This window comes from Giraffa tippelskirchi, chromosome 9 (genome assembly GCF_054371585.1).
Source record: "Giraffa tippelskirchi isolate mGirTip1 chromosome 9, T2T-mGirTip1v1.2.pri, whole genome shotgun sequence".
Lineage (NCBI taxonomy): Eukaryota > Metazoa > Chordata > Mammalia > Artiodactyla > Giraffidae > Giraffa > Giraffa tippelskirchi.
The window spans coordinates 54,204,712-54,224,922 of NC_137283.1; the positions used below are offsets into that span (position 1 = coordinate 54,204,712).

Sequence of the window (20,211 nt, forward strand, 5' to 3'; positions counted from 1 at the left end):
CAGTGGGAGAAGAGGCTGCCCCTGCCTGGGCCTGGCCTGCTGCTTAATCCGGCGTTTAATTAAGAGCCAGTCGGTCGTGGAGGCCGCAGGGCTTGGGCCAGGCTGGGGAGGGGTCTCTGGGCAGGCGCGAGCCAGGGACTGTGTCTCCTGACTTCCCGTTGCCTCGTGGGCCCCAGAGGAAGGAAGTAGGGGGTACAGGATGCTGCGAGGAGGGCTGCAGCTTTTTTCCAAGGAGGGGAAGGGAGTGGAGAAGGCCACTGCCTCCGCCCCTTCCAGTTGTCCTGGAGGAGGTGGCTTCCCCAAGGCGGGGTGATGTTAGGCCTTAGAAGCAGCAAGGGTTTGGGCAGATGCTCCCTGGGTTGGGGGAGCCTGGCTGGGCACCTCCATGACAGTGGCTTCCTTAGGAGCTGGTGGAGAGGGCGGTTTGGTGGGAATGTAGGGGGCAAGGCGATGCAGAAAGGCAGGGAGCAAGCAGGTCAGGTGGTTTCAGGGCCCCGGGGCCACTCAGTGCTCCACTGGGTTGAGTCCCCAGCTCTCAACCCTCACACGTGGAAAGACCGTGGGGGAGTCTGTGAACTCTAGCGCAGAGTCGGGCGAGACCCCACCGTGGCCTCACGCGCTGCCCTAGCTCCTGCTCTCCTGTCTCGGCTCTGCCCAGAGATGGGTCAGCGGCCGCGGTTTCCCAAGTCTGGAGGCTCTACCCTGGCCAAGGGGAGAAGTCACTCAGCCTGTCCCTAAGGCTTTGATGGTTTGGCTTGGGATGGGACGAGGAGGCCGCGATGCTCTGCGAGCCACCAGCCGTGGCCCCAGCAGAATCGGTCCGCCTGTGTGAGTACAGAGTCCGAGGAGCGGCACCCCCTTCGGGCTCAGCTGGATCCGGGGGCTCTGCCAGCATCATCAGGGCAGCGTCATCCCTACCCCTCTGAGTGGCCTCCGTGCTCCGGCAGGCCCTCCCCCTTGGCCCCAAGACGCCTTAGCAGCCCTGGGCAGCGTCCTGATCCCCGGGAATCCCAGGAGACCCTCCTTCTCGTTGGTTCTGCGGAAGTTTTCCAGGGGGACTGGGTCACATTCACTCCCTGAACCAATCGCTGAGCCCAGGACAGGCCTGGGTGCCTGCCCATCCCTGGGGCTAGGAAGGAGGGTCAGTCCTCCCAAACCACAGGCCTGTAGGGTGGGGAGATGCAGGCACACTTGGACAGCCGTCCCCAGGAGAGGAGATTAGCGACCCTGGGGGAGGTGCTGAAAGAGGGCAGAGACACACGCACACTCTCCCAGGCTTGCCCACTCCGTAGAATGGGTACAAGGGTCCAAGGTGGGTTATGAAGATGAAGGAGAGTACGGCCCTTGGGGATGGTCCCGCGTCGTTTCCTCTGGACCCACATGCCTGCAGCCCCCGCTGCTGGCCACCTCCCCTCGGCTGGGGCGGAGCCAGGGTCGCAGCCACAGGGCCCCCAGCCAGCTGTGAAGCGGGCTGGCAGCGGCGGTGAAACCCGATTGGAAACATGTGGGTTCCATTCCCCGAAATTCCACGGGGTTTACACATGGAATGGCTCAGGACGGCCGCTCAAGGGAGGGACAGACTTGCGTGTCACACAGCAAGCCGGACACCAGCTCCTGCCTTGAAGCCCTGCAGTGTTGGCCCAGCCAGGTGGCCTCCTTGGTCCAGGCCCCTGTGGTCGGCAGCAGGCAACGCTCCCAGGGAAGCTCATCGTCTGGGCACTATGTCTGGCCTGGGGGTCAGCAGAAGGGTCTGCTCCACTAGAGCCCGCTGTGCTGCCCATTCCACCCTGGGCGTACCACTTTCTTTCTCTGTGCCTCAGTGTTCCAGTCTGTCAAGTGGGTATAACAATGGTACCCACCTCATAGGGCTTTTGGGAGGAGGGTTTGGTGAATTACTACAGCACAGGGTGCTCAGAACTGTCCAGGTGCACATGGAGGGCTGTGGGCGCTGGCCACTAACCACTGTTGCTACTGTGGTCACTATTTATGACCATGGTTAATGATAATAAGTAAAGCATTGGTATCCCTTGAGCTCTGGTTTCATGCTGGCCCCTGAGGGTCCTTGTCTGATTAACAATACTGAGAAAAGACCCTGGGTCCCTATCTCTCACCTCGGTCCTCAGTTTCAGACCCCAGTCTCTGGCCCGAGAACCAGACCGATGGGAATTCAAAGAGCCGCTCTGCCCTCTGACCTCAGGTTCATACCTCCCCTTCTCTTACTTACTTCTTTTTGTGGAGTAGCCTCAGTGGCTCCTGATGCTGGGAAAGATTGAAGGCAGGAGGAGAAGGGGGTGGCAGAGGATGAGACGGTTGGTTGGCATCATCGACTCAATGGACCTGAGTTTGAGCAAACTCCGGGAGGTAGTGAGGGACAGGGAAGCCTGGTGTGCTCCAGTCCCTGGGGTCACAGTCAGACATGACTAAGTGACTAAACAACAACAGTGACTCCATATCCGACACGGGAATGCGGATGCCCAGGCCCCCCCTCAAGGCCCGTGACACATGCAGGCAGTGGGGAGGGGTGTGCAGCCTCACACCCTGTTTCTCATGGGCCGCTCCGAAGTCTGAGGTTTCCTCTTTTGTGAATCATTCATTGTGTGTCCTTCTGGAAACCGGAATTCCAGACCTGGAGGGAGCCTCAGAAAGTGGGCACAGTGCCTCATTTTACAGCTGGGGAAAGACGAGGCCCAGAGCTGGGGAGGTCTCGCCTGAGAGGCTCCCCGTGCAGTGGCCATGGGGACTCGGTTCCACTGGGCAGGTTACTGCCTCTTTCTGTGCCTCAGTCTCCTCGTCTGTGAAATGGGGCCAATACACCTTCCCGCTCGTAGGATCAGGTGAGATCGTGTGTGGGAGGCAGTGGGTGTGTCTGTCATTTTATTAGTAGCAGTTCCTCACTGCATAGGCTGCCCGGCGCCTCCCGAGGGAGATGGGACTGCACCGGCTGGCTGGGGTGGTCGTGAATCCCGTCTCCTCCAAAACGCCCCAGGGTTAGCCCCACTTCCTTGTGTTTTGACTGCAGAGCCCTCAGGACTGCCCGCAGATCCTGCCCTCCTCCCTGGCCCCCATGCCCACGGGCAGCTCCCAGAGCATCCCGGTGCACCTGGCCAACGCCACCTTCTTCCAGGTAAGCAGGGGTGGGGCCCACAACCCCTGCTTTGCTTTTCCGCTTTTTATTTATTTGGCTGCCCAGGGCTTAGTTGCAGCATGCAGGATCTCTAGTTGCCGCAGGATCTCTAGTTGCCGCACGTGGGATCTAGTTCCCTGACCAGGGGTCGAATTCAGACCCTCTCCATTGGGAGCTTGGAGTCTTAGCCACTAGACCACCAGGGAAGTCCCATACTTTGGTTTTCTCCCTCTGAGTTTCTCGGCTTTGTTGGAGAAAGCCCTGCCCTGGTTGCATGGAGGTAGGGGGAGGGAAGGTGGGTGGTGGGCACAGGCCGTGGAGACAGCCAGCTGCCCCTAGCTCCTGCAGGAAAGGAGGGTTTGGCCGGGACCCCCAGACCCTCTCCCCTGTGATGCTCCCCCCTGACAGGCCCAGCCCCGCCCAGTGCTGCAGCCCATGGGTGACTTTGTCCATGTCCACCCTGCCCTGCCCCCAGGCTGGGCTGTGACCCTGGACATACCACTCACCCACCCAGTTTGAGGCTGACACATCTTCCCTGGAGAATGGCCCGAGACCCCCTGGGCTGCCCCATCCCCATTGTCCCAGTGGAGAGAGTGAGGCCCAGGAAGGGGAAACAGATGCCTCCAGGGCACACGGCATCGGGCTAGACTCGCACCCTAGCCCTGGACTCCTTGTCCAGTGCTCTTCCCCACCACCAGCCTTCCCTGCCCACGCCCCCCACCCACCCACCCATCTGGGCTGGGGGAAGGGACGCCGCCCCTTGCTGGGTCCCTCCTGGAGGAGCGTCCTGGGTGGGAAGCGTTGACAAGTCCTGGACGCATGCCAGCCACCCCCTCCCCAGCTCTCGGGGACTCGCCATCTGTCGCTTCCACGGGGGAGCTGAGGCCCTTGACGACTGTCACACGTGGGGGCCACGTGCCGGGCATCTGGAATGTGTCGGGGAGCCTCCTGGCAGGGGCTGCCACCCCATGAGGGGCTGGGGGGGAGCTGTGCCCTCGGTCCTGGGGCTCCTTCCCACGGTGGTTGGGGCAGAGCTTCTGGGGCATTTGGAGCGGGGAAGGCCATGCTGCTCCCCTGGGCTGCCGGAGCTTGGGTCGGGGAGGCCCAGAGCCTGAGTGTGGGTCCTGCCTCCTGCTTTTGAGCAGAGTGTAATTGGGGGGCCCCTGTCTGCCTTCACGGGGCCTCGGTGATCCTGGCCTGCCTTGCCCTGGGCCTGCTTCTGACTCTGCCTGGGCTCTGCAGCAGCCTGGTCCACGGAGCCCACACCCAGCAGAGCCCCAGGCAGGCTGTCCAGCTGCCATGAGCCTAGGGACTCAGGAGACCCAGCTCAGCGTGGCAGGGATACAGGAGCTCTCAGCCTGTCAACAGCCACTTCCCTGTGTTAGTTTCGTAGTGAAGCAGGGAGGGGGCAGGGCCGGGGGGTGGCCGACCTGCTTTCTCCTCAGGGTAGCACATCTGCCAACGACAGGGACATAAACAGGAAGTCCTGCCACGCGGCTGGCCTAGCACTCTTGAAACCTGAGTTTGTTCACTCAGCAAATATTTACCAATGGCTGCTCCTGGGGGGCCTGTGCTGGGCTGAGGGCAAGATGGCATTGGGGAATTGGCCCTGTTTATTCCCCACCTCCCACCCCCAGCAAGCATTTATTGAGCACTTCCTGTGTACTGATCACAGCCAGCATATATTAGGCCCCCACAGCATGCAACCCACTAAAGACACATGGTGTCCGGTTCCTGCAGAGTAGGGGAGTCTCTTTCCGTTGCTGAGTTTAGAGACCCACGCAGCTCAGAGAGAAGGAGCCACTTGCACAGACTCATTACAGCTAGGAAGTCGCAGAGGTGGGATTTGAACCTGAGTGGGCCTGTGTTAAGGTAGAGCCTGAGCTCTTTCAACTGCCATCTTCCTGGGGTGTCAGAGGGGCCGAAACCCAGCACCGCCCTCCTCCAGCGGGTGGAGAGACAGGTGTAGATAGAGCCTGGGCAGGGGATAGGGGAGGTCCTTGGCATGCAGGGTTGTGGAAGGCTGTAGGAGCTCAATGAAGCCCCTAGCACACACCCTAATATTCATTGCCAAACGGATGGATGCTCAAGTGAGGGGTGTCCCCGTGATTTGGGTCGGGGGAGGTCTGGGAAGGTTTTTGGAACATGGGACATTTGAGCTGGATTTTGAAGGCTGTGTTGAGGTTTGCTGGGAGGGAAGCATGGACTTGGGCAAAGGCTGAGGGCAGGCCGGCGTGTGCGTTGTTGACCCGCGTCTTGTGTGACTGATCCCAGGCCGTGGGGGCAGCCGTGGAGGGTTTTGAGGCTGCAGGGCAGATGGAGTCTCCTGGGATGAACCTTGTAAGTGCTGGTTGTGCCGAAGAGTCGGGGCTTTACCAGCGGAGTGAAAGGCCCCGGGGTTAGGCCACCGGAAGTTGTCGGTGAGGTTTTTAGTGGCATGAGAGCACAAGGCCAGAGTTCTGGGTGTTCATGTGAACCCCCCACCCCCGCCCCCGCCTCTGCCAGACATTGGGCCAGGAAGGAGCATTCTGGAGGAGATGCAGTCCAGGGAGAGAGACCCCGCCCACTCCTCGGGACAGCAGTCTCTGGTGTCCTGAAGAAGGTGGGGGGCGGTGGGTGCTTCCTGGATGCCCCCTGACCCCCGTTTCCCGCAGGGTGCAGCCCTGGAGTGTAGCTTTGGTCCAGAGGAGACCTTTGAGGCTGTGTGGGTGAACGAATCGGCCGTACGCTGCAACCAAGTGGTGGTGAGCGACGGGGCATCACGGTGGGGGCAGAGGGGCGGAGGGGAAGGGCAGGCCTGCCCACGTCCAGATGCATACACGTCTTCCTTTCTGCCTCCCCTTTCTGGTCCCCTTGCTCCCAACAGCCCTGCCCCCGTCTCTCCCCCGATGCGCCCTCCCCCTGACAAAGACCCAGACAGCGCCCACACCCGTCACGCATTTCCCCATCTTTTGCAGCTGCACACGGCCCAGAAGAGCCAGGTATTTCCGCTCAGCCTCCAACTAAAGGGGCGGCCGGCCCGCTTCCTGGACAGCCCTGACCCTGTGACAGGTGGGAGCCCCCCCAACCTCACATGGCCGTCCAGCGCTCCAGTGTCCCCCCACTGTTCCCTGACACACACTGTCTCTCAGATCCCGGCCCCGCCTCTCTGTGCCCTCTTGCTCACTCCGCACCTAACTGTGGAGCCGCTCCTCTGGGCTGGCACCATGCCCTCGAGGCGCCCGCATGCCCGCGGCTGTGCTGCCCCAGCACCCACTCACCTGCCCTTTCTCAGCCTCAGGGTCCTCCCGTGAAGCGCAGGCCCGGTTGCAGAGGGCGGGGGCAAGGGTGTGCTGAGACGACGTATGCAGAGCCCTGCAAGGCTGTCTGGGACACAGCCTGCGCCCCTAGATGGTGGGTGGGGGCCTTGCTCTTATTATCCATGTCGAATCAACTCACCAAGGGCCTTTCTGTTCGGGGGGGGCCTGTGCATGTGCACCCCACCTCCGGCCCCACTTCTGTACTATAAGGTCCCAGACAGAAGCCCCAGAACCAGCTTGTATGCCCTGGGGAACCCACCCTGTGCTCCTCCCAGAGCTCCGCTGGGGACTCAGGAGACCCGCTCGGGCCTGGCTGTGACTCCAGCTCTCCCACTCACAGGCTGTGTGACCTCGGGCAAGTCACTCTGTCTCTCTGAGCCTCATCCTTTTATCTGTCAATTGGGCCTGATAAACAACCCCCACTGGATAGGATCTCCATGAGGATGACTGTTAATGGGGCAGTGGCTGCACTGTGCTTATTATTAGCACACCCCTGGGGTGGGGCTGGGGGTTGGAGAAGGTACTAAGAGCTTCATGAGGTCCTGACTCTTAAGAAGCAAGACCCAGCTGAGCTGGGCCACCTCCGTGTCTCCCGCAGTGGAGGTCTACAACTGCGCCGTGGGCAGCCCTGACTGCTCCCAGTGCCTGGGCCGGGAAGATCTGGGCCACCTGTGTGTGTGGAGTGACGGCTGCCGCCCGCGGGGGACCCTGCAGCCCCCGCCTGGCACCTGCCCCGCCCCCGAGATCCGAGCGGTAAGCACCCCCCTGTCCCCTCCCCCGCCGGGGACCTGTCACAGCCGCACGCCTGAACATGCACACCCACAGCGCACCACACAGGCTCAGGGACCCGAAGCTCATATGTTTGCACACACCCGGGCCCCCACGCGCTGTCACCCGCCGAGCACCCAGTGGGTGCCAGGTCCCCCCGCCCCCTGTCCCAGGGTTGGAGACACAGCAGTGAACACACACGTGCCTGTCTTCACAGAGCTCATGGTTCAGCTGGGGTTGGGGGACAACGATGAGAAAGGAGATGATTTGCATAAAGAAGGTGGAGAGGGCTACGAACGGGCTGGCTTTGGAGTCTGGGGTGGAAGAGAGGCTGGGGCTGAGGGTCTTTATAGCGAGGTCTGGGAACCCTTGCTGATAAGGGGAAAACTGGGGTAACCCACGAGCCTCATTTTTAATTAAGAAAAAGTCTCAGGGAAGGGTTCTGTTTGCCTTAGCCTGGTTCACATGCCTGTCTTAGGCCCAGTCAGTTCTGCCTGGGATTTAGGGTCACGTGGTCAGACATGGGTCCCCGTGGCCATGGGGAATGGACCTCAGCGTCCCCAGGAGACACCCCTCCAGTAGAACTGGCTCTGTCCCTACTGTCCCTGAGCAGGCTGCATGTCACACACATCCCCACTGGCAGCCCTGGTGACCTGCCAGGTGGCCGGCAGGGCCAGCGCTCTCAGAGCCTCCCCTGAGCGGCGGGTCTGCCTGGCCCTGCCTCCCCGGACACCCCAGCCTCAGAGCCCCATCCTCCCGTCTCTCTGATCGCCTGGCAGATTGAGCCCCTGAGCGGCCCCTTGGACGGCGGGACCCGGCTGACCATCCGCGGCAGGAACCTGGGCCGGCGGTTGAGCGACGTGGCCCACGGCGTGTGGATCGGCAGCGTGGCCTGTGAGCCACTGGCCGACAGATACACGGTGTCAGAGGAGTGAGTAGAGGGCGGTCCGGGGGGCCCTTCAGTGACCTGCAGGCCCCACCCACCCGGAAGTGCCAGCTGCACTTCTGCCCTCCCCTCGCCCTCCGCACCCTCCCCTCTGCCCTCAACCACCCCACCATCCCTGGATCCTTTCTGCTCCCCAGAAATCACTCACTCCCGGGTCTCCCAGACTTTGCTCAGACCATTCCCGCCACGCGTCCTGCCCTTCCCTGCTTCACCACTCCAGAGCCTGCTCCCCCGGGAAGCCCTCCCAGGTTCCCCTGAGCAGCCCTGCTTCCACAGAAGCCTCGCTCTGATGGAAAAAACTGCAGTTAAGAAAGTGCAGGTCTGCTGGTGTGTGCAGAGACTTGGGCCTGCAGCCGTGGGGCCCGGCCCAGAGGTCGAGGAAATGTCGTGGGCAGGGACCGAGCTCGGTTTCCTTTCCAGAGGCCATAAGCCAGGCTTGCAGATAAGGGCGTCAGTCTCCCAGCCCAGCAGATGTTCTCATGGTTGGAGAACTTTCAAGTATCCCCTTGGGCTTCCCTGGTGGCGCAGCGGTAAAGAAGCTGCCTGCCAATGCAGGAGACATGGGTTTGATCCCTGGATTGGGAAGATCCCCTGGAGGAAGCAATGGCAACCCACTGCAGTATATTTGTCTGGAAAATCCCATGGACAGAGGAGCCTGGGGGGCTGTAGACCATGGGGTTCCAGAGTCAGATACGACTTAGCAACTAAACGACGACAAACGACCATCTTATCCAGTCCCATGTCTACTAGTGGCAAAATTGTGGTAGACTCGGGGAGGGCAGTCCCAGAGAAGAGCTCGGCACCAGGGTGACACCTGAGGACTCAGTGGCTATTTTCCAACTGATCGGGAATTGTTTCAGGATTTCGACAAGGGTGACGCCGTTGGGTGTCCTGGCCCAGGTGCCAGTCCCAGCTGAGTGGGTGCGGGGGGCTGAGTGCAAGGAGGCGAGGCTCACATGTCCTGGAGTTGGGGGGGGGGCATCGTTCGAGGGAGAAACCAGGGGGCGCCTGCCTGGCCCCCGGGCCACCCCGGCTGCTCCTTGACCAGACTCGCCTCCCCCACCCAGGATCGTGTGCGCCACGGGCCCAGCCCCAGAGGCATTCTCGGACGTGGTGACGGTGAACGCCTCCAAGGAGGGCAGGTCTCGGGAGCGCTTCTCCTACGTGGTAAGGGAATGCAGCCTGCCCCCCCACCAACACCCTGCCAGGCTCATCCCGGGCTGGCCTGGGGCCTCACCACCTGCCTTCTTCCCCACAGCTGCCCCTGGTCCACTCCCTGGAGCCCACCATGGGCCCCAAAGCGGGGGGCACCAGGATCACCATCCACGGGAGTGACCTCCATGTGGGCTCTGAGCTCCAGGTCCTGGTGAATAACACGGAGCCCTGCACGGAGCTGCTGTAAGTCCCTGGTCTGGGGGGGCCGGAGGGCTGGGAGGGGAATGTCCTTGCACCGAGCATCACCGGGGCCTTCACTGGCTGTGTCCCCTGGCCAGGCCCCTTCCTCCCTCTCAGCCTCACTGTTCTCACCCAGTATGGACAGTACCCAGGAGTAGGGGGGAGTACTGTGCCCTTCATAAGTGACCTTAACCTGCGGTGAAAACGTGACGGTTGTGCATAGTCTGAGACCTGCCGCTGGCCTAGGGCTGTGGCCAGAGGCAGGGGCGTGGTCCAGAACCTCTCAGTGAAATGCCCGTCTGTATTATGCACTTAATGTGTACCAGGTCCCATTGATGGGCACACGACGCGCCCCAGTGTCTCGGCCCTCAGGGGACCGCAGTCTCGCGGGAACTAGGAACATCCAGTGGGGTTGGGGTTGGGAGGAACCCGGGCTTTCAGGAAGGGCTGTAGGGGCAGAGCCCTTGCAGGGGCGGGAGCCGGGAGGGTTTCTCTGGGAAGGTTTCTTGGAGGAGGTGGGACGGGGCAGGATCAGAGAGGAGAAGGGGAGGTGTCCAGGGTGGGGTGGGCGGCCCGAGCACAGGTGCGGCAGTGGGAATGTGGAAACGGTGTCTGTGTGAGGCGGGGGCCGGCAGGGGGGTGGCTCAGGGCCATGGGGTGATGGGCAGGGGCGGCAGCGGGAGGCGAGTGTGTGCTGACAAGGCCTGCCGCTCCTCCCGCAGGCGCTCGGACGCCAGCATCGCCTGCACGGTGCCAGGGGGCGCCCTGCCGGCTGTGGTGCCCGTGTGTGTGCGCTTCGAGCAGCGGGGCTGCGTGCGCGGCGGCCTCAGCTTCCAGTACATGCCGAACCCGGTCATCACGGCCATCAGTCCCCACCGCAGTCACGTCAGGTGAGACCCGGGCAGCGCCCTTCAGCCAGGGCATGCTCTGTGGCTGCTTTGGGCTCACAGGGCTTGCTGTCTCCCCGCACCCCGCAGTGGCGGCAGGACCATCACGGTGGCTGGCAAACGCTTCCATATGGTGCAGAAGGTGTCCATGGCCGTGCACCACATCGGCCGGGAGCCCACGGTGAGGGCGAGGCCCTGGCGGGCAGGGTGGTTGCAGCCCCCGGCTGACCAGGCCTTCCCATGCCGCGTCTTCTCATCTTTGACCCCCCTCCTTCCATGTTTCCCCCGCCGACTGTCCATCCCATCCCCCATTTTGGCCCCTGTGGCCCCCCCTCCAGCTCTGCAAGGTCCTCAACTCCACCCTCATCACCTGCCCGTCACCCGGGGCGCTAAGCAACGCCTCGGCCCCCGTGGACTTCTTCCTCAACGGCCGGGTCTACGCAGACGAGGCGGTGGTGGCCGAGGAGCTGCTGGAGCCCGAAGAGGCCCAGCGGGGCAGCCAGTTCCGCCTGGATTACCTCCCCGACCCGCAGTTCTCCACGGCCAAGCGGGAGAAGTGGATCAAGCACCACCCTGGGGAGCCCCTCACCCTGGTGATCCACGTGAGCGCCCGTGGGTGCCAGCCGCAGGGGGCCGGGGGCGCGGGGCATGAGCAGATCGGTTTCCGCCCCGGGCCCCGGGTGAGCACCCCCTCTGCTCCCGCAGAAGGAGCAGGATGGCCTGGGGCTCGAAAGTCACGAGTACCGCGTCAAGATCGGCCAGGTGGCCTGCGACATCCAGATCGTCTCCGAGAGAGTCATCCACTGCTCCGTCAACGAGTCCCTGGGCACGGCCGAGGGGCAGCTGCCCATCACAGTGAGTGGACCGGGCACCGGAGGCAGGGGTGATCCCCCCCACCCCAGGTCCTGCCCCCAAGGCCCGATCAGCTGCCCCCGCGCCCGTCCGGTGCATCTCAGCTGAGCACCGTCAAGTTCAGGAGCTCAGACAGGAGAGCTTTATGTCCCCACTGGGCAGATGAGGAAACTCAAGACCCAAGAACTGAGTGACCTGTTCAGGACCCCAGCTGGGCCTAATGGGGGGGATTCTCAGAGGCCATGAGAGGTGGTCCCTATTCCACCTGGTGGTATACCCACAGTCTGGGCCGCCAGTCACCATGCCGAGTCACAGAGGGAGGGAAGCAGGAGAGGTGGGGAGAGGGCCCAGAAAAGGGGATCTCTTCTGCACTGTACCTGCTTGCATGCCTCCTAGGACAGGGAGCTCACTCCCTTTCTGACAGCACACGCACCCCACGATGGCTGTGAACTGCAGAAGCTTCTTTTCACCTGCACCCCAGTCCCAGTTCTGCTGTCTGAGCCCTGAGAACTCACTTGTTCCCCTGGTCTTCGGGTATCCCAGCAGATACTTCAGTTCACAGACCAGGTTCTGTGAACTGCCCATAGTCATCACAGAACTAGTAATCACAGTTCTCTGTATTTATTGAGTCTCCCCTTCCATGCTAGGCCCAGGACTAAGGGCTTGACAAGCGTCATCTCATGTAGCCCTCACAGCGTCCCCAGGAGGCGGGTGGGGTTATCTCTTCTATTAATACTTGGGGCATCCGAGGCTCAGAGAGGTTAGGTGCCTTGCTCCAGGCCACACAGCCAGTGAGGAGAAGAGCCAGGGCGTCTGTCCAGGGAAGCTTCAACTCTCTCACCGCACGCCCCCACCCCGACAGATCCAGGTAGGGAACTTCAATCAGACCATCGCCACGCTGCAGCTGGGGGGCAGCGAGACCGCCATCATCGTGTCCATCGTCATCTGCAGTGTCCTGCTGCTGCTCTCCGTGGTTGGTAAGGAGCCCCCCCGACCTCGTGAAGCCTTGCAGGGCAGACCTGCCCACCTTGCCTGGGCCCCCTCTGAAGATCGGTGGGTAGGACAGAGGTGTAATGGGCTGGGCACATTGAACAAAGGTGTGGAGCTGGGAGCAGGCTAGGCGCTCAGAGCGGGGTGGGGAGGGTGTCCAGCAACGGCACAAAGCGTGGCGGACGAGCCCTGAGTGCCGGGCAGAGGGACTTGGCACCATGGTCTGGAGGCTGTAGGGCTACTGAAGCTGTTTCTGAGAGGGCTGCTCGGGGAAGATGAACCTACGCGTTAGGTAGGCTATACCCCTGTTAAGATAATGGTTACAAAAGTACTATATTCAGTGTCACAGGGCAGTTGGAGCCCTTGTACACTGCTGGTGGGAATTGAACTAGTGCCGCTGTTATGGCAGACTCACCACCCGTTTCCTCGAAAGGTTAGCGTTACTGCGTGACCCAGCAGTTCCCCACCCTGGGCATCTGCCCAGGAGAATGAGAACACGTGTCCACACCAGCCCCTGTGCACAAAGGTCATAGCAGCTTTATGCATCATCACCAACAGCGGCAACTGCCCAGAATGTCCCTCCGCTGATGAATGGACAAAGAAAATGTGGTTTAGACATAAGGTGGAATAGTATTAAGTCATAAAAAGGAAGGAAGTTCTGACACGTACTTCAGCATGGGTGGCCCTTGAAATCGTCATGGTAAAGGGAAAGATGCCGATATAAAAGGCCACCTGGTGTTTGGTCCCATTTGTGAAATGTCCAGAACAGGTAAATCGATAAACACCAGGCAAATTAGTGGCTCCTGGAGGCAGGCGGGAGGTGGATAGGGACTGAGTACTTGTGGTAGTGGGTCTCCTAGGGGCAGAAAAAGTGTGCTAAAATTAGATCGTGGCTGGTGTCACAACCCCATAATATACTAGAAGGCAGTGAATTATAGATAGATTGTAGATGTAGACGGTATGTGTATTATCTCAATGAAGCTGGTTTTTAAAAAGCAATATATTCAAGGTAGAAAATTTTAGGGAAAGCAGAGGTAGAATATATAAATACTTTTCTGTTAAAAGAGAATAGAAATCACCCATAATTCTCATATCTAGAGAAATCCACTGTTGACCATGATTTTATGCTTTTTGCTCCACAAGCAGTTTACTTTTTCAATTTGTATTTTATTAGAGTTGCTTTACAATGTGGTGGTAGTGTCAGGTGTACTCCAAAGTGGACTGAGTTATACACATACCTATGTTCTTTCTTTTTTCAGAGTCTTTTCCCATATAGGTTGTTACACAGTATTGAGTAGAGTTCCCTGTGCTATGCAGTCGGCCCTAGTTGGTTATCTGTTTTGTATTAGTAGTGTGTATACGTCAATCCCAAACTCCTGATCTATCTCTCCCTTCACCTTTTCCCTTTGGTAACCATAAGTGTGTCAAAATCTGGGAGTCTGTTTCTGTTGCGTAAATAAGTTCATTTGTATAATTTTTATAGCATATGATATTTGTCTTTCTCTAACTTCCTTCACTTTGAATGATAATCTCTAGGTCTATCCATGATGCTGTAAATGGCATTATGTTCTTCTTCTTTATGGCTGAGTAATATTTCATTGCATCGTCTTCATCCACTCCTCTGTCGATGGACATGTAGGTTGCTCCCATGTCTTGGCTGTTGTAAGTAGTGCTGCAGTGAACACTGGGGCGCATGTATTTTTGGCAATTATGATTTTCCCCAGATATATGCCCTGCAGTGGAGTTGCTGGGTCATATGGTAGCTCTGTATTTAGTTTTTAAAGGTACTCCATACTGTTCTCCACAATGGTGGTACAAGTTTTCATTTCTACCAGCAGTGTAGGAGGGTTCCCCTTTCTCCGTACCCTCTCCAGCATTTATTGTTTTGTGGACTCTCTGATGATGGCCATTCTGACCAGTGTGAGGTGATACGGAGTCGTTTTGATTTGCATTTCTCTAATCATTAGTGACGTTCATTTTTTCATGTGCCTCTTGGCCACCTGTATGTCTTCTTTGGAGAAATGTCTATTTAGATCTCCCACCCATTTGTTGATGGGGTAGTTTGCTGTTTTTGGTGTTGAGCTGAGTGAGCTGCCAGAGGAGCTGAGGCTCGCAGGCAGGCTGTCTGCCTTCCAGCCAGGCCCTGCACACGGCAGGTAATGACACACACTCTGATACCAAAGGGATCGCAGGCCTGACCCACCTCTCTGCTGCCCACAGCCCTGTTCGTCTTCTGCACCAAGAGCCGCCGCGCCGAGCGCTACTGGCAGAAGACGCTGCTGCAGATGGAGGAGATGGAGTCCCAGATCCGGGAGGAAATCCGTAAAGGTAGTGGGGCAGCCACGTGGGACCTCGGGCCTTGGCTTCGCCCCCTCATCTATTCACGGCCACCTGCCTGCCCGCCAGGCTTCGCAGAGCTGCAGACGGACATGACAGACCTGACCAAGGAGCTGAACCGCAGCCAAGGCATCCCCTTCCTGGAGTACAAGCACTTCGTGACCCGCACCTTCTTCCCCAAGGTCAGTTCAGGCTTCCCGCTGGCTGGTGATACCCCAGGAGTTCCTTGAGCCCTCCCTGGGTCCTGGGAACCTAGAGGGCACTTCTGCGCCTATGGGAGAACCTGAGTGCAGCATGGGCCCTTGAGCAGTGCAAAACCTACACACCCGCCTGTGGCAGCCCGGCCACCTGCCCTGGTCTCCCTGCCTGGCCTGCCGAGGGAAGGGCCCAGGTTCCACCCCACCCCGCCAACTTTCTTTCTCTGCTCACTTGATGTTTAAGTGTGCCTACCGAAGCCAGCTGTCAGCCCCACTTTCCTCCTGGGGTGCTGGGCCTGCCTTACTCTCACCAAGGGGCCATCTCATCTCCATCTCTTCCTTCTGTCCACTGGACTCAGTGCCCTCCCTTCCATGCCTCCTCGTGCTGTTCCAGGGGCCGCTGCCCCATCCCCACCTTCCTTGGCCTGTCAGGAATATCTCTGCGGGTGGCACCAGCCTTCTCCGGCCCTGTCCCCACCTTTCTCGATGGCACACCAAGCCCTTGTTGGGTCCCCTCAGGCCTCTCTGCCTCCTTCCACACTGAGCTGCTTTAGCTTCCTCTTAGGCCTGTGCGCTCCAGCTTCACCACCCCTGGACTTCAGGCTGGTTCTGCTTTTCCTCCAGGAAGCCCCCCGGGACTCCCCTCCCCTCTCCTGTGGAGTCCTGTGGTGCCTCGGCGTGGCCCACTGCCTCTTCTTCCTTTGTCGAGTGGGCTTGTGTGTTTGTGGGGCAGCCCCTGCATGAGTCAGGGGAGTGCGCGGCCCTGCTGAGACGCTGGGGGTCTGCTCCACAGTGCTCCTCCCTCTACGAAGAGCGTTACGTGCTCCCCTCCCAGACCCTCAACTCCCAGGGCAGCTCCCCAGTGCAGGAGACCCACCCGCTGCTGGGAGAGTGGAAGGTGAGTAGCCCCCCACCCGCGCACACACACACACAAAGGGGGCTGCCTCGGGGCACCCCCACCTCTCTGTGGGCCCCGCTTTCTAGTTCATCTGATCCGTTGATCCTAATCTTGGGAAGTTGGGAGGAACCTGCCATTGTAAGGTAGTGAGCTCTCCATCCCAGCAGGTAGTCAAGTGGCCATTCAAGGTATTCTACATACTGACTCCCAGACCAGAGAGGGGAAAGGGTTGGGTCCCCCTGGACATCTCTATCCCCCTGCTGCCTAGAGAACGGAAGAGGGTCCCCTACACAGGGATATGGAGTTACCTTCAAGCACCCTCGCCCAAGCCTCCCTTTCCAGCTCAGCTGAGCCATTGTTCCCGGTCACAGGGAGTTAGGCATCTCCCACTAAGAGGTAATGAGCTCCCCATCCCGGGAAGCATTCCAGGTGCCACTCCAGGCATCCCGAGTGTTGAGACACGGGACCCCACAGACACCCCTCACCACTTGCCCCCTGCAGATCCCCGAGAGTTGCCGGCCCAATATGGAAGAGGGCATCAGCCTGTTCTCCTCGCTGCTCAACAACAAGCACTTCCTCATCGTCTTCGTCCACGCGCTGGAGCAACAGAAGGACTTCGCGGTGCGGGACAGGTCAGGCTGCAGTGCAGGCTCCGGGGGAGGACAACGCATCCTGGGTCCCCCGGGCTGGATCCAAGCCTGGGGCAGTTTGCAGAGCACCGTGTCCTCGGGGCAGCCAGCATCTCCCCAGGGTCAGGCCCTGGGGCCTTGGAGGTCCTGAGACCTCCCCTCCCCATTCTGCCCCTTCTTGGTTCTGCCTGCCCAGGGTTGTGGGACTCGGCATGGTGGTTACTGTGTACAGTAGGGGAGGTAGACCTTTCTCCAGGGAGATTTCTGCCGCATATGCCCATCTGTCCAGCGACGAGGCGGGCACCAGAGCCCCCACGGCATGGTCCTCGGGGTCCCGGGGCCTTGCGGTGTGGCTGGTGCTGACGCCCCTCCCCCACGCCCGCCCACAGGTGCAGCCTGGCCTCCCTGCTGACCATCGCGCTCCACAGCAAGCTCGAATACTACACGGGCATCATGAAGGAGCTGCTGGTGGACCTCATCGACGCCTCAGCCGCCAAGAACCCCAAGCTGATGCTGCGGCGCACGGAGTCCGTGGTTGAGAAGATGCTCACCAACTGGATGTCCATCTGCATGTACAGCTGCCTGCGGGTGAGGGCGCCCCAAAGTCTTACTTCCTTTTATCTGGCAGGACCGGTGACTATGGTCTCTGCACATGTGGGAAAGGGGGTTAGCCCGCAGGATCCGTTATACAGGTGGGGGAATCGAGGCTCAGAGCTAGCCTGGGAACAGAGGCCGTGACAGGGGCTTTGTGTCAGGAAGGTGGGCAGCTGGCCTGAGCCTCTGACTGCCCCTCCCCCCGCCCCCCAGGAGACGGTGGGGGAGCCCTTCTTCCTGCTCCTGTGTGCCATCAAACAGCAGATCAACAAGGGCTCCATCGACGCCATCACGGGCAAGGCCCGCTACACCCTCAATGAGGAGTGGCTGCTGCGGGAAAATATCGAGGCCAAGCCCCGGGTGAGCCGGCTTTGCTCCTGACGCCCCCGCCCCCCGCCCGCAGGCTGTCTCCCCGGCCAGCCGGTGGGCAGCTGCTGATCGCCCCCCCCCGTCTCTCTCCTGCAGAACCTGAACGTGTCCTTCCAGGGCTGCGGCATGGACTCACTGAGCGTGCGTGCCATGGACACGGACACGCTGACACAGGTGAAGGAGAAGATTCTGGAAGCCTTCTGCAAGAACGTCCCCTACTCCCAGTGGCCGCGCGCCGAGGATGTGGACCTAGGTGGGCAGGGTTGGGGGAGCAGCCGGCGGGCCCCGCTCGGTCACACAGTCTCCGGCCTCTCTGCCACAAGCGCGCCGTCTGGGGCTCTAGGGACGTCAGCCGGGGGCTCTTGTTCAGGCGGGGTGGGGAGTTCGCCACGGGTGATGACAGCCGCTCCTACCACCCCGTGACTGCCCGCAGGATGGCTGTGAGGGGCTGCTGCTCTGTGCCCCCGCCCAGCACCCTCTCCTGGTCCCCCAGAGGCAGAGGCTCGGAGAGCTCTGGGGGGGCCCCCCCGGTTCTCTCCCCATGGGTGGGCGCCCCGGCCCTCACCCCCTGCACCCCTGCCCCCAGAGTGGTTCGCCTCAAGCACACAGAGCTACATCCTCCGGGATTTGGATGACACCTCGGTGGTGGAGGACGGCCGCAAGAAGCTCAACACGCTGGCCCACTACAAGGTGGGCCCTGGCCCCGCCCACCCCCCCGCCACACCGCCCTCCCTGACCTCCGACCTCTGACCACTGCCTCTCTCCCCGTCAGATCCCCGAAGGCGCCTCCCTGGCCATGAGCCTCACAGACAAGAAGGACAACACCCTGGGCCGAGGTAGCGCGGGCTGACAGGGGCCGGGGCCCTCCTGCGCAGCCCCGGGGGGGAAACTGAGGCTTCTAGGGGCAGGGCTGGGCCTCCTCGGCGCTGGGTTCCTGCGGGCAGCCAAGAGGGGCCCCAGGAACAGGGAGGTGGTTCTAAGCGGTCTGGACAGGCTCCAGGCCATCGAGGGTTCGGGCTGTGTCCCTGCCTCACACCCCCATCCCTACCTTCAGATGCCCTAAGCTTGGGGCTCCTAGGCTCCTTGGGGTCTTGGGGTCCCTTCCAGCAGCTGGTGAGGTCTGGGCTCGGGGGCAGTGGGTGAGGGCAGCTGCCCCATGTCCCTCTGTGATGGTCTCCCTGCCCCTCCTGTCACCATGTGGGCGTCTGTCTGTGCCTCATCCTGTGTGTGTTCCTCTAGAGCTCTCTCTCAGCCGTCTTACTTTGCGTTCCTCTGTCTTCTCTCCACACGTCTGTTTGGCTCGCTCCGTCTCCCTGGGTTTCCTTCTCCAGCTTTTTGCCTCCGTTTCTGGTTCGCTCTCTCTCCCCCCATCTGCTTCTGTGTCTTGTTTATTTATTGTGTGTGTTTCCCTCTCGCAGTGAAAGACTTGGACACAGAGAAGTATTTCCACTTGGTGAGTGCCCTGCCTCTGGCCCTGGGGGTGCCCGCCCCTCACGGGGAGTGGACTTGGCCTCCTGCCGCCCTGGGCCTCTGGAGGCCATGCTCCCAGGCCTGGGGAAGGCTGGGGTGGGGTGTGTGCAGAGCCAGGCGCCCGCGGGTCCTGGGTAGGGCCTCCCAGGGGTGGCTGAGGATGGTGCCTGGCGCCAGCACTGACTGCGGTCCCGCCTCCCAGGTGCTGCCCACGGACGAGCTGGCAGAGCCCAAGAAGTCCCACCGGCAGAGCCACCGCAAGAAGGTGCTCCCGGAGATCTACCTGACCCGCCTGCTCTCCACCAAGGTGCGCCCAGCCCCCACCATGTCCTCACTCCCGGGGGTCAGCTGGGAGCACAGGCTGGGAGTGGGGGAACAGCTCTTCCCCTGCGGGGCCAGCCGCGCTCCAGGGCAAGAGGCTGAGGGCGTCGGGGCCCACCCTAGGAGGGGTTCGCTCCCAGCCTGAAGAGCGCCCACTCCCAGCCTGAAGGGCGCCCAGCAACAACTTCTCTGTCAGCTGGTCTGACAGAGAAGGCAGTAGTGGCCCACAAATGTCCCCAAGGCCACATGACTAGGGGCAGAGAGCCCACACCCCAGCCCAGCAAGTCCCTGCTCTGTGTCCGAGTCCTTCCCACACTCCTGTGCAGTGGGTTTCACCAACCCATTTCACAGACAGGAAAACTGAGGCCCAGAGCACTTAGGTGGCCAGCCTGGGGCCACACAGCTTCCCATTCATCCAGCACTGCTCAGCCCCAGCACCGCAGGCTCCCCACAGTCGCCAGAGGCGCCTGTCACCACCACCCCCACCTCGTGTGTTCCTGGGCTGACAGCGGCCACCCACTCCCATGCAGGGCACGCTGCAGAAGTTTCTGGATGACCTGTTTAAGGCCATCCTGAGCATCCGGGAAGACAAGCCCCCACTGGCCGTCAAGTACTTCTTTGACTTCCTAGAAGAGCAAGCCGAGAAGAGGGGCATCTCAGACCCCGACACGCTGCACATCTGGAAGACCAACAGGTGGGGGGCCCTCGGGGGGACTGGTGGGGGGGGTGGGGCTGCTTCACTGGATCATGCGGGCAGCAGTGGGGTTGGGGTTCAGAGCCTGGGTTCAGTCCCTTATGCCATTCCAAGCTGTGTGAGCTTGAACAGGAGACTTAACCTCTCTGGGGTTTAGTTTCCCCCAGCTGGAAAACCAGGGCAGTAAAAGGAACCCGCCGTAATTGTAAGGATTAACTCGAAGTGAGCATTGTCTAAGTTTTGCCCTGCCGTCCCTCTCCCCCACCCCCCACCCCTTGGCTGGATACTGTTGGCGCCATTTTACAGACAAGCACTCTGAGGCTCCCAGAGACGCGCCCGCCTCCATCACATCCCTCCTTGGAGGCACGTGTTAGCTTTTCAGAGACCCAAACCCCAACAGAAAGTTGTTGAAAAGTTCAGCCTGACCCTCAAAAAGAATTG

The 20,211-nt window shown here is 60.7% G+C and overlaps 1 protein-coding gene across 2 annotated transcripts in view; it reads left to right on the forward strand.

The window, feature by feature from the left end:
- The window catches only part of PLXND1 (plexin D1), a 48,430-nt gene that overhangs the window by 24,766 nt on the left and 3,453 nt on the right, over nucleotides 1-20,211 (forward strand). The window contains exons 9-32 of one of the 2 annotated variants that reach the window (XM_081526262.1): nucleotides 3,020-3,124; nucleotides 5,779-5,868; nucleotides 6,082-6,175; nucleotides 7,022-7,176; nucleotides 7,971-8,122; nucleotides 9,205-9,304; nucleotides 9,396-9,535; nucleotides 10,255-10,422; nucleotides 10,483-10,600; nucleotides 10,758-11,021; nucleotides 11,125-11,274; nucleotides 12,134-12,248; nucleotides 14,482-14,589; nucleotides 14,668-14,780; nucleotides 15,589-15,693; nucleotides 16,195-16,325; nucleotides 16,712-16,910; nucleotides 17,130-17,276; nucleotides 17,382-17,538; nucleotides 17,872-17,975; nucleotides 18,058-18,121; nucleotides 18,704-18,738; nucleotides 18,958-19,062; nucleotides 19,607-19,770. In XM_081526262.1, the coding sequence (XP_081382388.1) occupies nucleotides 3,020-3,124; nucleotides 5,779-5,868; nucleotides 6,082-6,175; nucleotides 7,022-7,176; nucleotides 7,971-8,122; nucleotides 9,205-9,304; nucleotides 9,396-9,535; nucleotides 10,255-10,422; nucleotides 10,483-10,600; nucleotides 10,758-11,021; nucleotides 11,125-11,274; nucleotides 12,134-12,248; nucleotides 14,482-14,589; nucleotides 14,668-14,780; nucleotides 15,589-15,693; nucleotides 16,195-16,325; nucleotides 16,712-16,910; nucleotides 17,130-17,276; nucleotides 17,382-17,538; nucleotides 17,872-17,975; nucleotides 18,058-18,121; nucleotides 18,704-18,738; nucleotides 18,958-19,062; nucleotides 19,607-19,770 (3,083 nt within the window). The remainder of the gene's footprint in view (nucleotides 1-3,019; nucleotides 3,125-5,778; nucleotides 5,869-6,081; nucleotides 6,176-7,021; nucleotides 7,177-7,970; nucleotides 8,123-9,204; nucleotides 9,305-9,395; nucleotides 9,536-10,254; nucleotides 10,423-10,482; nucleotides 10,601-10,757; nucleotides 11,022-11,124; nucleotides 11,275-12,133; nucleotides 12,249-14,481; nucleotides 14,590-14,667; nucleotides 14,781-15,588; nucleotides 15,694-16,194; nucleotides 16,326-16,711; nucleotides 16,911-17,129; nucleotides 17,277-17,381; nucleotides 17,539-17,871; nucleotides 17,976-18,057; nucleotides 18,122-18,703; nucleotides 18,739-18,957; nucleotides 19,063-19,606; nucleotides 19,771-20,211) is intronic. The other variant, XM_081526263.1, reaches the window with a different exon arrangement.